Genomic DNA, 14,279 nt, shown 5'->3' on the forward strand with positions numbered 1-14,279 from the left:
CCCCACTACAGGAAACATCCTCTCCACATCCACTCTATCTGTGCCCTCTGGTCCTAGACTCCCCCACTATTGAAATCATCCTCTCCACATCCACTCTATCTGTGTCCTCTGGTCCTAGACTCCCCCACTATCGGAAACATCCTCTCCACGTCCACTCTATCTGTGTCCTCTGGTCCGAGACTCCCCCACTATCGGAAACATCCTCTCCACATCCACTCTGTCGAGGCCAGGTTTCAATGAGATCGTCCAGCTCGTACTCTTCTAAACTCCAGCGAGTTCGGGCCCGGAGCCAACAGAAATGCTCCTCCCGTGTTAACCCTTTCCTCCCTGGCATATTTCTCGTGAACCTGCTCTGGACCCTGCCTGGTTTCAACACATCCTTTCTGGGATCAGGGGCGCAAAACTGCTCAGAGTACTCCCAAGTCGGGCCTCCCCAGTGCCTTATAAAGTTTCAACCTTGCCTCCTTGCTTTCCTGTTCTCGTCCTCTGGGAATGAATGCGAACACTGCATTTGCCTTCCTGTGTATAATATAATGACAAGCAACACACATCAAAGTTGCTGGTGAACGCAGCAGGCCAGGCAGCATCTCTAGGAAGAGGTACAGTCGACGTTTCGGGCCGAGACCCTTCGTCAGGACTAACTGAAGGAAGAGTGAGTAAGGGATTTGAAAGTTGGAGGGGTGGGGGGAGATCCAAAATGATAGGAGAAGACAGGAGGGGGAGGGATGGAGCCAAGAGCTGGACAGGTGATTGGCAAAAGGGATATGAGAAGATTATGGGACAGGAGGTCCGGGGAGAAAGACAAGCGGGGTGGGGGGGGGGATCCCAGAGGATGGGCAAGGGGTATAGTGAGAGGGACAGAGGGAGAAAAAGGAGAGTGAGAGAAAGAATGTGTGTATATAAATAAATAACAGATGGGGCATCAGCGGAAGTTTGAGAAGTCAATTTTCATGGCCAGCTCTTGGCTCTATCCCTCCCCTTCCTGTCTTCTCCTATCATTTTGGATCTCCCCCTCCCCCTCCCACTTCCAAATCGCCTACTAACTCTTCCTCCAGTTTGTCCTGACGAAGGGTCCCGGCCCGAAACGTCGGCTGTACCTCTTCCTATAGATACCATAGTCATAGTCATAGTCTATAGTCATACTTTATTGATCCCGGGGGAAATTGGTTTTCGTTACAGCTGCACCATAAATAATAAATAGTAATAAAACCATAAATAATTAAATAGTAATATGTAAATTATGCCAGGAAACAAGTCGAGGACCAGCCTATTGGCTCAGGGTGTCTGACCCTCCAAGGGAGGAGTTGTAAAGTTTGATGGCCACAGGCAGGAATGACTTCCTATGACGCTCTGTGTTGCATCTCGGTGGAATGAGTCTCTGGCTGAATGTACTCCTGTGCCCAACCAGTACGTTATGTAGTGGATGGGAGACATTGTCCAAGATGGCATGCAACTTAGACAGCATCATCTTTTCAGACACCACCGTCAGAGAGTCCAGTTCCATCCCCACGACATCACTGGCCTTACGGATGAGTTGCGAATGAGATCGATATAGGTAGAGAAATAGACAGATAAATAAATAGACAGACTGATAGACAGACAGATAAATAGAGAGATAGATGGACAGACAGATAGATAGATAGATAGTTAGACAGATAGATAGATAGTTAGATAGATAGATGGATAGAGAGATAGATGGATAGATAGATAGAGAGATAGATGGATAGATAGATAGATAGATAGATAAAGAGATAGATGGATAGATAGGTTGATAGGCATACTTTATTGATCCCGAGGGAAACTGGGTTTCGTTACAGTTGCACCAACCAAGAATATAGTATAAATATAGCAATATAAAACCATAAATAGTTAAATAGTAATATGTAAATTATGCCAGGAAATAAGTCCAGGACCAGCCTATTGGCTCAGGGTGTCTGACCCTCCAAGGGAGGAGTTGTAAAGTTTGATGGCCACAGGCAGGAATGACTTCCTATGACGCTCTGTGCTGCATCTCGGTGGAATGAGTCTCTGGCTGAATGTACTCCTGTGCCCACCCAGTACATTATGTAGTGGATGGGAGACATTGTCCAAGATGGCATGCAACTTGGACAGCATCCTCTTTTCAGACGCCGCCGTCAGAGAGTTCAGTTCCATCCCCACAACATCACTGGCCTTACCAATGAGTTTGTTGATTCTGTTGGTGTCTGCTACCCTCAGCCTGCTGCCCCAGCACACAACAGCAAACATGATCGCACTGGCCACCACAGACTCGTAGAACATCCTCAGCATCGTCCGGCAGATGTTAAAGGACCTCAGTCTCCTCAGGAAATAGAGACGGCTCTGACGCTTCTTGTAGACAGCCTGCTGCGTTCACCAGCAACTTTGATGTATGTTGCTTGAATTTCCAGCATCTGCAGAATTCCTGTTGTTTGCAGTACATTATGTAGTGGGTGGGAGACATTGTCCAAGATGGCATGCAACTTGGACAGCATCCTCTTTTCAGACACCACCGTCAGAGAGTCCAGTTCCATCCCCACAACATCACTGACCTTACGGATGAGTTTGTTGATTCTGTTGGTGTCTGCTACACTCAGCCTGCTGCCCCAGCACACAACAGTAAACATGATCCCACTGGCCACCACAGACTCGTAGAACATCCTCAGCATCGTCCGGCAGATGTTAAAGGACCTCAGTCTCCTCAGGAAATAGAGGCGTCTCTGACCCTTCTTGTAGACAGCCTCAGTGTTCTTAGACCAGTCCAGTTTATTGTCGATTCGTATCCTCAGGTATTTGTAATCTTCCACCATAGGAAGGATGTGGAGGGCTGGATGCTGCCTGGCCTGCTGTGTTCACCAGCAATTTTGATGTGTGTTGCTTGAAATTCCAGCATCTGCAGATTTCCTCGTGTTTGCGTGTAATATAATGACAATTACTTTTAGTTTTATACATTTTTCGTATAATTATTTTACGATTTTGCTATACATAAAGTAATACACTATGGGAGCTATACAATATATGAGTCTTTTGCATGACCTTTTTTGTCGCTGTCTTGAATGTGCTGTGTACGTTTTGCACTTTGTCTCGATCAGCTGTGCCCACATGTGCTCGAATGATAATTACATTTGATCAGATTTGATTCAATTGGTAGTATACAGCCGATTCCGGTTAATTGGGACCCATTGCGACCAGTGCGTCTTGGCTCAGTTGATCGGCCGCCCCAGAAGTTTCCTGGAGGTTGTTCAGAAGGTTTTAAGAAGCCAAAACTTAAGAAAGTTTATGGGGTGTTAGTCTTCAGAAGTCGAGGAATAGAGTTTAAGAGTTGCGAGGTAATGATGCAGCTCTATAAAACTCTGGTGAGGCCACACTTGGAGTACTGTGTCCAGTTCTGGTCACCACACTATAGGAAGGATGTGGAAGCTTTGGAAAGGGTACCAAGGAGATTTACCAGGATGCTGCCTGGTTTAGAGAGTATGCATTATGATCAGAGATTAAGGGAGCTAGGGCTTTACTCTTTGGAGAGAAGGAGGATGAGAGGAGACATGATAGAGGTGTACAAGATAATAAGAGGAATAGATAGAGTGGATAGCCAGCGCCTCTTCCCCAGGGCACCACTGCTCAATACAAGAGGACATGGCTTTAAGGTAAGGGGTGGGAAGTTCAAGGGGGATATTAGAGGACGGTTTTTTACTCAGAGAGTGGTTGGTGTGTGGAATGCACTGCCTGAGTCGGTGGTGGAGGCAGATACACGAGTGAAGTTTAAGAGACAACTAGACAGGTATATGGAGGAATTTAAGGTGGGGGCTTATATGGGAGGCAGGGTTTGAGGGTCGGCACAACATTGTGGGCCGAAGGGCCTGTAATGTGCTGTACTATTCTATGTTCTATGTTCAAACTGCTGTTTAATTAAGTGACACATTAGGTATTTGCAAGAAAGAGAAAGCAACTTAGAACTCTACCAGGACTACAAATCTGTAATCATCATCATTATTCTCCGCGGGGCACGACATCATCACTGTGCGCCGTGTCATGTGACAGAGGCAACCATGATTGTTCTTGGCGAAGTGGTTTGATCGGGCAGGGGGGTGGGGGAGTTTAGCTAGCTGAGTTAGTTTTGGCTTAAACCTTCCCCAAGGGTGACCTGCAGGCTAGCGGAGAGAAGGAGAGCCTTACACCTCCTTTCCTATCTCCGGCCGCCCACCCATTGCTAGAAATCTGCATCTTAGTTCCTCACGCTTATCAGGACTGCCTACTGTGTCCCCTCCTCTACTCCCTGTATGCCCCACGACCGTGCGGCCCCCCCACAGCTCCGATCTGCTGATTAAATCTGCCGACAGCACTACAGCAATCGGCCTCGTCTCAAAACGATAACGAGGTGGCCTGCGGGGAAGAAGTCATCTCTCTGACACGGCGGCGTCAAGAAAACAGCCTCTCTCTCAACGTCGCACGAACGAAGGAGCTGGTCGTGGACGACAGGGGGATCGGAGACGGGCAAACCCCTATTGGCATCGATGGCTCGGGGGTTGAGAGGGTGAACAGCTTTAAATTCCTCGGCGTAAACATCACCGAGGATCTCGCGTGGTCTGTACACACCGGCCGTGTGGTGAAAAAAGCACAACAGCGTCTCTCTCACCTCGAATTTTTCGAGGAAGTTTGGTGTGGGCCCTGAAATCCTCGGAACTTTCTACAGGGGCACAATTGAGAGCATCCTGACTGGCTTCATCACGGCCTGGAACGGGAACCGTACCTCCCTCGATCGCAGGACCCTGCAGAGAGTGGCGCTGACAGCCCGGCGCATCTGTCGACGTGAACTTCCCATAATTTATATTTATATTATGTAACACGCTGCGGGGATTCACTGCTAGCGAAATGGCTTCGCTGTACTGTTTCACTGCTGAGGGAATAGCGGTTTCTCTGTAGCAGCAATGTTTGGGTTGTGGCTGGAGATAACAGGACTGTGGTTGTGCACGTTGGCCAACCAGGATTTTGTTGCTCCGCCCTGTGGATCAGGAAGGAGACTTTTCGCGGTCTTCGGCCGGGGAGAAGACGCGAATGGAGGGAGTCGGTAGCCCGCCGGACGGGGCGGACTCGGAGCGAGGGTCCGAAGGGCGGCGACGGTCGGAGGAGGTCGATGGTGGACGACCGACTGACCAGTGAGGTCCAACTTTGCGCCACAGACTGTTTCATAAGTTTGGGCCCTTACTTCTTCGTTTCTTTACTAACCATATCGTCGCCGTGGCTATCCCTTGAGGTCGAGGACGACGGTCTTCGTTTTGTTGACCTACTTACGGGCCCTCGAGTATGGTCCTGGAAAACGTTGTCTCATTTTTGCTATGTTCTGTACCCAGGGGAGAAGATGGCGCGCGGCCTCTCCGGTGATGAATACCCGTTATCTGTCAGGTCGGGGACCGTGCACAATCCTGATTTGATGGAGACGGACGCGAGAGCGCGGGGCAATGTGTATTGGCTGGGTGGGTCGTGTCCTTGATTATCCTGGCGGCACTGCTCCGACAGCGTGCGGTGTAAAGTGAGTCCACGGACGGAAGATTGGTTTGTGTGATGTGCTGGGCCGTGTTCACGATCTTCTGCAGCTTCTTCCGGTCTTGGACAGGACAACTTCCAGACCAGGTTGTGATGCACCCTAGAAGAATGCTTTCTACGGTGCATCGATATAAATATAAAAATGTATGGTCATGCAGTTTGGAGGAAGGAATAAAGGTGTAGACTGTGTTATAGGCAGCGAGAAAATTCAGAAGTCTGAGGTGCTAAGGGACTGGAGTCCTTGTGCAGAAGTCCCTAATTTGGCCCAGTCGGTGGTGGGGAAGGCCAGCTCGTTTCAAGAAGAGTCGAATCGAATATTTAATGTCGAGGATTTAGTTAAGGCACCGGTGGGGCCTGGCTTGGGGTAAACCACTCGGAGGATGAATTAGCCGCGTTGGATTGGCGGAGGAGAATCGATGGGCCAAATGCGGTGAATCTGCGCCTGTGCAGTAGGGTGTTATAATGGAGGGGAGAGTCTGGCGAGGGAGAGGGAGCAGGAAAGGGAGGGAGAGATAGAGGGAGAAAAAGGGAGAGATAGAGAGAGGGAGAGGGAAATAGAGGGAGATAGAGGAGCGGGAGAGATAGGGGCGAGGGAGAGAGAGAAGGGGAATAAGGGAGAGATAGGAGAGGGAGAAGGGGAGAGGATGACTGACAGATGGAGGGGGAGAGAGGGAGATGGAGGGAACGGGACAGAGAAAGGAAGGGGAGGAGCTACGGCGGAAAGGTAGAATTGAAGCGTGAAGGGAGGAGGGAGTGGCGAGGAGGGGAGGAGCCGAACCTCGAGGGAGGTTCTACCCGGGGGTGGGGGCTCTGTGTGCGAGGACGTGGAAGGGCTACACAGGGAGGGGGGGTGGAGTCGACCCACAGGACCGGAGGGGGGAGCAGTACATAGAGGGGAGGGCGGAGTGGCTGCACAGAGATGGGAGGAGCTACGGGAGATGGGCGGGGCTATGCAGACAGGGGAGGGGATGCGCAGAGGGGGCGGGGCTATGGGGGAGAGGGTGGGGCTACTCTGCGAGGGGCGGGGCTACAAGGGGAGAGGGAGGGGCTACTCTGAGAGGGGCGGGGCTACAAGGGGAGAGGGAGGGGCTACTCTGCTAGGGGCGGGGATACAAGGAGAGGGGGGGCGGGGCTACAAGGGGAGAGCGAGGGGCTACTCTGAGAGGGGCGGGGCTACAAGGGGAGAGGGAGGGGCTACTCTGAGAGGGGCGGGGCTACAAGGGGAGAGGGCGGGGCTACTCTGAGAGGGGCGGGGCTACAGGAGGAGAGGGAGGGGCGGGGCTACAGGGGGAGAGGGAGGGGCTACTCTGCGAGGGGCGGGGCTACAGGGGGAGAGGGAGGGGCTACTCTGAGAGGGGCGGGGCTACAGGGGGAGAGGGAGGGGCTACTCTGAGAGGGGCGGGGCTACAAAGGAGAGGGAGGGGCTACTCTGAGAGGGGCGGGGCTACAAGGGGAGAGGGAGGGGCTACACTGCGAGGGGCGGGGCTACAGGGGGAGAGGGAGGGGCTACTCTGAGAGGGGCGGGGCCACAAGGAGAGAGGGAGGGGCGGGGCTACAAGGGAGAGCGAGGGGCTACTCTGAGAGGGGCGGGGCTACAATGGGAGAGGGAGGGGCTACTCTGAGAGGGGCGGGGCTACAAGGGAGAGGGAGGGGCTACAAGGGAGAGCGAGGGGCTACTCTGAGAGGGGAGGGGCTACAATGGGAGAGGGAGGGGCTACTCTGAGAGGGGCGGGGCTACAATGGGAGTGGGAGGGGCTACTCTGAGAGGGGCGGGGCCACAGGAGAGAGGGAGGGGCTATTCTGAGAGGGGCGGGGCTACAAGGTAGAGGGAGGGGCTACTCTGAGAGGGGCGGGGCTACAAGGGGGAGAGGGAGGGGCTATTCTTCGAGTGGCGGGGTTACAATGGGAGAACGAGGGGCTACTCTGGGGGGGCGGGGCTACAGGAGAGAGGGAAGGGGCAGTGGGGCGTTGGGAGACGGGAGGAGAGCTCGAGCGCCCCTTCGTGACAGCCTCTCCCCGGCCCACAGGGCCTCGGACTGGAACCTGGACCGGCCCGACTGGACGGGCCGCCTGCGGATGACCGGCAGGGGGGACCTGGTCTGCGTCCGGCTGGAGGACAGGATGACCGGTGAGTGTCTGACCCATAATCCCCCCGCGCTGGGAGGGAGGGGCGGTCGTGTACGGTGGGCGTTGGTCTCTGGCAGGGGGAACGGGCAACGGGAATCTCTCCCCTCCCTCCTCCCTCCTCCCTCCCTCCCCCGCTCCGCGTTCTGGTTGGGATGTGCGCGCGGCGTAGTCGAGGGGGCAGGTGTATCTGCCCTACAAATCTTCGTCATCATTGGGACATTCAAGGCGATCGCCGACACTTTCAAATCACCTGTAGCTCCCGACTCGTTGAAGGAAGGAAGTTGAATCGTTCTCACTCTTTCTGGCTTCTCCAAGCCTGAATACCACAGCCGTCTCCAGTAACAAGTTCCACAGATTCACCCACCCTACTCCTCATCTCCGTTCTAAATGGATGCCCCTCCAGTCTGAGGCTGTGTCCTCTGGTCCTAGACTCCCCCACTACAGGAAATATCCTCTCCACATCCACTCTATCTGTGTCCTCTGGTCTGAGACTCCCCCACTACAGGAAACATCCTCTCCACATCCACTCTATCTGTGTCCTCTGGTCCTAGACTCCCCCACTACAGGAAACATCCTCTCCACATCCACTCTATCTGTGTCCTCTGGTCTGAGACTCCCCCACTACAGGAAACATCCTCTCCACATCCACTCTATCTGTGCCCTCTGGTCCGAGACTCCCCCACTACAGGAAATATCCTCTCCACATCCACTCTATCTGTGTCCTCTGGTCCGAGACTCCCCCACTACAGGAAACATCCTCTCCACATCCACTCTATCTGTGTCCTCTGGTCCGAGACTCCCCCACTACAGGAAACATCCTCTCCACATCCACTCTATCTGTGCCCTCTGGTCCTAGACTCCCCCACTATTGAAATCATCCTCTCCACATCCACTCTATCTGTGTCCTCTGGTCCTAGACTCCCCCACTATCGGAAACATCCTCTCCACGTCCACTCTATCTGTGTCCTCTGGTCCGAGACTCCCCCACTATCGGAAACATCCTCTCCACATCCACTCTGTCGAGGCCAGGTTTCAATGAGATCGTCCAGCTCGTACTCTTCTAAACTCCAGCGAGTTCGGGCCCGGAGCCAACAGAAATGCTCCTCCCGTGTTAACCCTTTCCTCCCTGGCATATTTCTCGTGAACCTGCTCTGGACCCTGCCTGGTTTCAACACATCCTTTCTGGGATCAGGGGCGCAAAACTGCTCAGAGTACTCCCAAGTCGGGCCTCCCCAGTGCCTTATAAAGTTTCAACCTTGCCTCCTTGCTTTCCTGTTCTCGTCCTCTGGGAATGAATGCGAACACTGCATTTGCCTTCCTGTGTATAATATAATGACAAGCAACACACATCAAAGTTGCTGGTGAACGCAGCAGGCCAGGCAGCATCTCTAGGAAGAGGTACAGTCGACGTTTCGGGCCGAGACCCTTCGTCAGGACTAACTGAAGGAAGAGTGAGTAAGGGATTTGAAAGTTGGAGGGGTGGGGGGAGATCCAAAATGATAGGAGAAGACAGGAGGGGGAGGGATGGAGCCAAGAGCTGGACAGGTGATTGGCAAAAGGGATATGAGAAGATTATGGGACAGGAGGTCCGGGGAGAAAGACAAGCGGGGTGGGGGGGGGGGATCCCAGAGGATGGGCAAGGGGTATAGTGAGAGGGACAGAGGGAGAAAAAGGAGAGTGAGAGAAAGAATGTGTGTATATAAATAAATAACAGATGGGGCATCAGCGGAAGTTTGAGAAGTCAATTTTCATGGCCAGCTCTTGGCTCTATCCCTCCCCTTCCTGTCTTCTCCTATCATTTTGGATCTCCCCCTCCCCCTCCCACTTCCAAATCGCCTACTAACTCTTCCTCCAGTTTGTCCTGACGAAGGGTCCCGGCCCGAAACGTCGGCTGTACCTCTTCCTATAGATACCATAGTCATAGTCATAGTCTATAGTCATACTTTATTGATCCCGGGGGAAATTGGTTTTCGTTACAGCTGCACCATAAATAATAAATAGTAATAAAACCATAAATAATTAAATAGTAATATGTAAATTATGCCAGGAAACAAGTCGAGGACCAGCCTATTGGCTCAGGGTGTCTGACCCTCCAAGGGAGGAGTTGTAAAGTTTGATGGCCACAGGCAGGAATGACTTCCTATGACGCTCTGTGTTGCATCTCGGTGGAATGAGTCTCTGGCTGAATGTACTCCTGTGCCCAACCAGTACGTTATGTAGTGGATGGGAGACATTGTCCAAGATGGCATGCAACTTAGACAGCATCATCTTTTCAGACACCACCGTCAGAGAGTCCAGTTCCATCCCCACGACATCACTGGCCTTACGGATGAGTTGCGAATGAGATCGATATAGGTAGAGAAATAGACAGATAAATAAATAGACAGACTGATAGACAGACAGATAAATAGAGAGATAGATGGACAGACAGATAGATAGATAGATAGTTAGACAGATAGATAGATAGTTAGATAGATAGATGGATAGAGAGATAGATGGATAGATAGATAGAGAGATAGATGGATAGATAGATAGATAGATAGATAAAGAGATAGATGGATAGATAGGTTGATAGGCATACTTTATTGATCCCGAGGGAAACTGGGTTTCGTTACAGTTGCACCAACCAAGAATATAGTATAAATATAGCAATATAAAACCATAAATAGTTAAATAGTAATATGTAAATTATGCCAGGAAATAAGTCCAGGACCAGCCTATTGGCTCAGGGTGTCTGACCCTCCAAGGGAGGAGTTGTAAAGTTTGATGGCCACAGGCAGGAATGACTTCCTATGACGCTCTGTGCTGCATCTCGGTGGAATGAGTCTCTGGCTGAATGTACTCCTGTGCCCACCCAGTACATTATGTAGTGGATGGGAGACATTGTCCAAGATGGCATGCAACTTGGACAGCATCCTCTTTTCAGACGCCGCCGTCAGAGAGTTCAGTTCCATCCCCACAACATCACTGGCCTTACCAATGAGTTTGTTGATTCTGTTGGTGTCTGCTACCCTCAGCCTGCTGCCCCAGCACACAACAGCAAACATGATCGCACTGGCCACCACAGACTCGTAGAACATCCTCAGCATCGTCCGGCAGATGTTAAAGGACCTCAGTCTCCTCAGGAAATAGAGACGGCTCTGACGCTTCTTGTAGACAGCCTGCTGCGTTCACCAGCAACTTTGATGTATGTTGCTTGAATTTCCAGCATCTGCAGAATTCCTGTTGTTTGCAGTACATTATGTAGTGGGTGGGAGACATTGTCCAAGATGGCATGCAACTTGGACAGCATCCTCTTTTCAGACACCACCGTCAGAGAGTCCAGTTCCATCCCCACAACATCACTGACCTTACGGATGAGTTTGTTGATTCTGTTGGTGTCTGCTACACTCAGCCTGCTGCCCCAGCACACAACAGTAAACATGATCCCACTGGCCACCACAGACTCGTAGAACATCCTCAGCATCGTCCGGCAGATGTTAAAGGACCTCAGTCTCCTCAGGAAATAGAGGCGTCTCTGACCCTTCTTGTAGACAGCCTCAGTGTTCTTAGACCAGTCCAGTTTATTGTCGATTCGTATCCTCAGGTATTTGTAATCTTCCACCATAGGAAGGATGTGGAGGGCTGGATGCTGCCTGGCCTGCTGTGTTCACCAGCAATTTTGATGTGTGTTGCTTGAAATTCCAGCATCTGCAGATTTCCTCGTGTTTGCGTGTAATATAATGACAATTACTTTTAGTTTTATACATTTTTCGTATAATTATTTTACGATTTTGCTATACATAAAGTAATACACTATGGGAGCTATACAATATATGAGTCTTTTGCATGACCTTTTTTGTCGCTGTCTTGAATGTGCTGTGTACGTTTTGCACTTTGTCTCGATCAGCTGTGCCCACATGTGCTCGAATGATAATTACATTTGATCAGATTTGATTCAATTGGTAGTATACAGCCGATTCCGGTTAATTGGGACCCATTGCGACCAGTGCGTCTTGGCTCAGTTGATCGGCCGCCCCAGAAGTTTCCTGGAGGTTGTTCAGAAGGTTTTAAGAAGCCAAAACTTAAGAAAGTTTATGGGGTGTTAGTCTTCAGAAGTCGAGGAATAGAGTTTAAGAGTTGCGAGGTAATGATGCAGCTCTATAAAACTCTGGTGAGGCCACACTTGGAGTACTGTGTCCAGTTCTGGTCACCACACTATAGGAAGGATGTGGAAGCTTTGGAAAGGGTACCAAGGAGATTTACCAGGATGCTGCCTGGTTTAGAGAGTATGCATTATGATCAGAGATTAAGGGAGCTAGGGCTTTACTCTTTGGAGAGAAGGAGGATGAGAGGAGACATGATAGAGGTGTACAAGATAATAAGAGGAATAGATAGAGTGGATAGCCAGCGCCTCTTCCCCAGGGCACCACTGCTCAATACAAGAGGACATGGCTTTAAGGTAAGGGGTGGGAAGTTCAAGGGGGATATTAGAGGACGGTTTTTTACTCAGAGAGTGGTTGGTGTGTGGAATGCACTGCCTGAGTCGGTGGTGGAGGCAGATACACGAGTGAAGTTTAAGAGACAACTAGACAGGTATATGGAGGAATTTAAGGTGGGGGCTTATATGGGAGGCAGGGTTTGAGGGTCGGCACAACATTGTGGGCCGAAGGGCCTGTAATGTGCTGTACTATTCTATGTTCTATGTTCAAACTGCTGTTTAATTAAGTGACACATTAGGTATTTGCAAGAAAGAGAAAGCAACTTAGAACTCTACCAGGACTACAAATCTGTAATCATCATCATTATTCTCCGCGGGGCACGACATCATCACTGTGCGCCGTGTCATGTGACAGAGGCAACCATGATTGTTCTTGGCGAAGTGGTTTGATCGGGCAGGGGGGTGGGGGAGTTTAGCTAGCTGAGTTAGTTTTGGCTTAAACCTTCCCCAAGGGTGACCTGCAGGCTAGCGGAGAGAAGGAGAGCCTTACACCTCCTTTCCTATCTCCGGCCGCCCACCCATTGCTAGAAATCTGCATCTTAGTTCCTCACGCTTATCAGGACTGCCTACTGTGTCCCCTCCTCTACTCCCTGTATGCCCCACGACCGTGCGGCCCCCCCACAGCTCCGATCTGCTGATTAAATCTGCCGACAGCACTACAGCAATCGGCCTCGTCTCAAAACGATAACGAGGTGGCCTGCGGGGAAGAAGTCATCTCTCTGACACGGCGGCGTCAAGAAAACAGCCTCTCTCTCAACGTCGCACGAACGAAGGAGCTGGTCGTGGACGACAGGGGGATCGGAGACGGGCAAACCCCTATTGGCATCGATGGCTCGGGGGTTGAGAGGGTGAACAGCTTTAAATTCCTCGGCGTAAACATCACCGAGGATCTCGCGTGGTCTGTACACACCGGCCGTGTGGTGAAAAAAGCACAACAGCGTCTCTCTCACCTCGAATTTTTCGAGGAAGTTTGGTGTGGGCCCTGAAATCCTCGGAACTTTCTACAGGGGCACAATTGAGAGCATCCTGACTGGCTTCATCACGGCCTGGAACGGGAACCGTACCTCCCTCGATCGCAGGACCCTGCAGAGAGTGGCGCTGACAGCCCGGCGCATCTGTCGACGTGAACTTCCCATAATTTATATTTATATTATGTAACACGCTGCGGGGATTCACTGCTAGCGAAATGGCTTCGCTGTACTGTTTCACTGCTGAGGGAATAGCGGTTTCTCTGTAGCAGCAATGTTTGGGTTGTGGCTGGAGATAACAGGACTGTGGTTGTGCACGTTGGCCAACCAGGATTTTGTTGCTCCGCCCTGTGGATCAGGAAGGAGACTTTTCGCGGTCTTCGGCCGGGGAGAAGACGCGAATGGAGGGAGTCGGTAGCCCGCCGGACGGGGCGGACTCGGAGCGAGGGTCCGAAGGGCGGCGACGGTCGGAGGAGGTCGATGGTGGACGACCGACTGACCAGTGAGGTCCAACTTTGCGCCACAGACTGTTTCATAAGTTTGGGCCCTTACTTCTTCGTTTCTTTACTAACCATATCGTCGCCGTGGCTATCCCTTGAGGTCGAGGACGACGGTCTTCGTTTTGTTGACCTACTTACGGGCCCTCGAGTATGGTCCTGGAAAACGTTGTCTCATTTTTGCTATGTTCTGTACCCAGGGGAGAAGATGGCGCGCGGCCTCTCCGGTGATGAATACCCGTTATCTGTCAGGTCGGGGACCGTGCACAATCCTGATTTGATGGAGACGGACGCGAGAGCGCGGGGCAATGTGTATTGGCTGGGTGGGTCGTGTCCTTGATTATCCTGGCGGCACTGCTCCGACAGCGTGCGGTGTAAAGTGAGTCCACGGACGGAAGATTGGTTTGTGTGATGTGCTGGGCCGTGTTCACGATCTTCTGCAGCTTCTTCCGGTCTTGGACAGGACAACTTCCAGACCAGGTTGTGATGCACCCTAGAAGAATGCTTTCTACGGTGCATCGATATAAATATAAAAATTAAGGGTTTTTAAATGGTAAATGGTAGGGCATTGAAGAATGCAGTAGAACAGAGCGATCTAGGAATAATGGTGCATAGTTCCCTGAAGGTGGAATCTCATGTGGATAGGGTGGTGAAGAAAGCTTTTGGTAT

The 14,279-nt window shown here is 51.4% G+C and overlaps 1 protein-coding gene across 1 annotated transcript in view; it reads left to right on the forward strand.

Moving 5' to 3' along the window:
* Positions 1–7,440: 7,440 nt before the first annotated feature.
* LOC134341567 (adaptin ear-binding coat-associated protein 1-like) overlaps positions 7,441–14,279 on the forward strand; it is a 28,179-nt gene continuing 21,340 nt past the window's right edge. The window contains exon 1 of the mRNA XM_063039432.1: positions 7,441–7,666. Coding sequence (XP_062895502.1) covers positions 7,441–7,666 — 226 coding nt within the window. The remainder of the gene's footprint in view (positions 7,667–14,279) is intronic.

This window comes from Mobula hypostoma, unplaced genomic scaffold, assembly GCF_963921235.1.
Source record: "Mobula hypostoma unplaced genomic scaffold, sMobHyp1.1 scaffold_36, whole genome shotgun sequence".
Classification (NCBI taxonomy): domain Eukaryota; kingdom Metazoa; phylum Chordata; class Chondrichthyes; order Myliobatiformes; family Myliobatidae; genus Mobula; species Mobula hypostoma.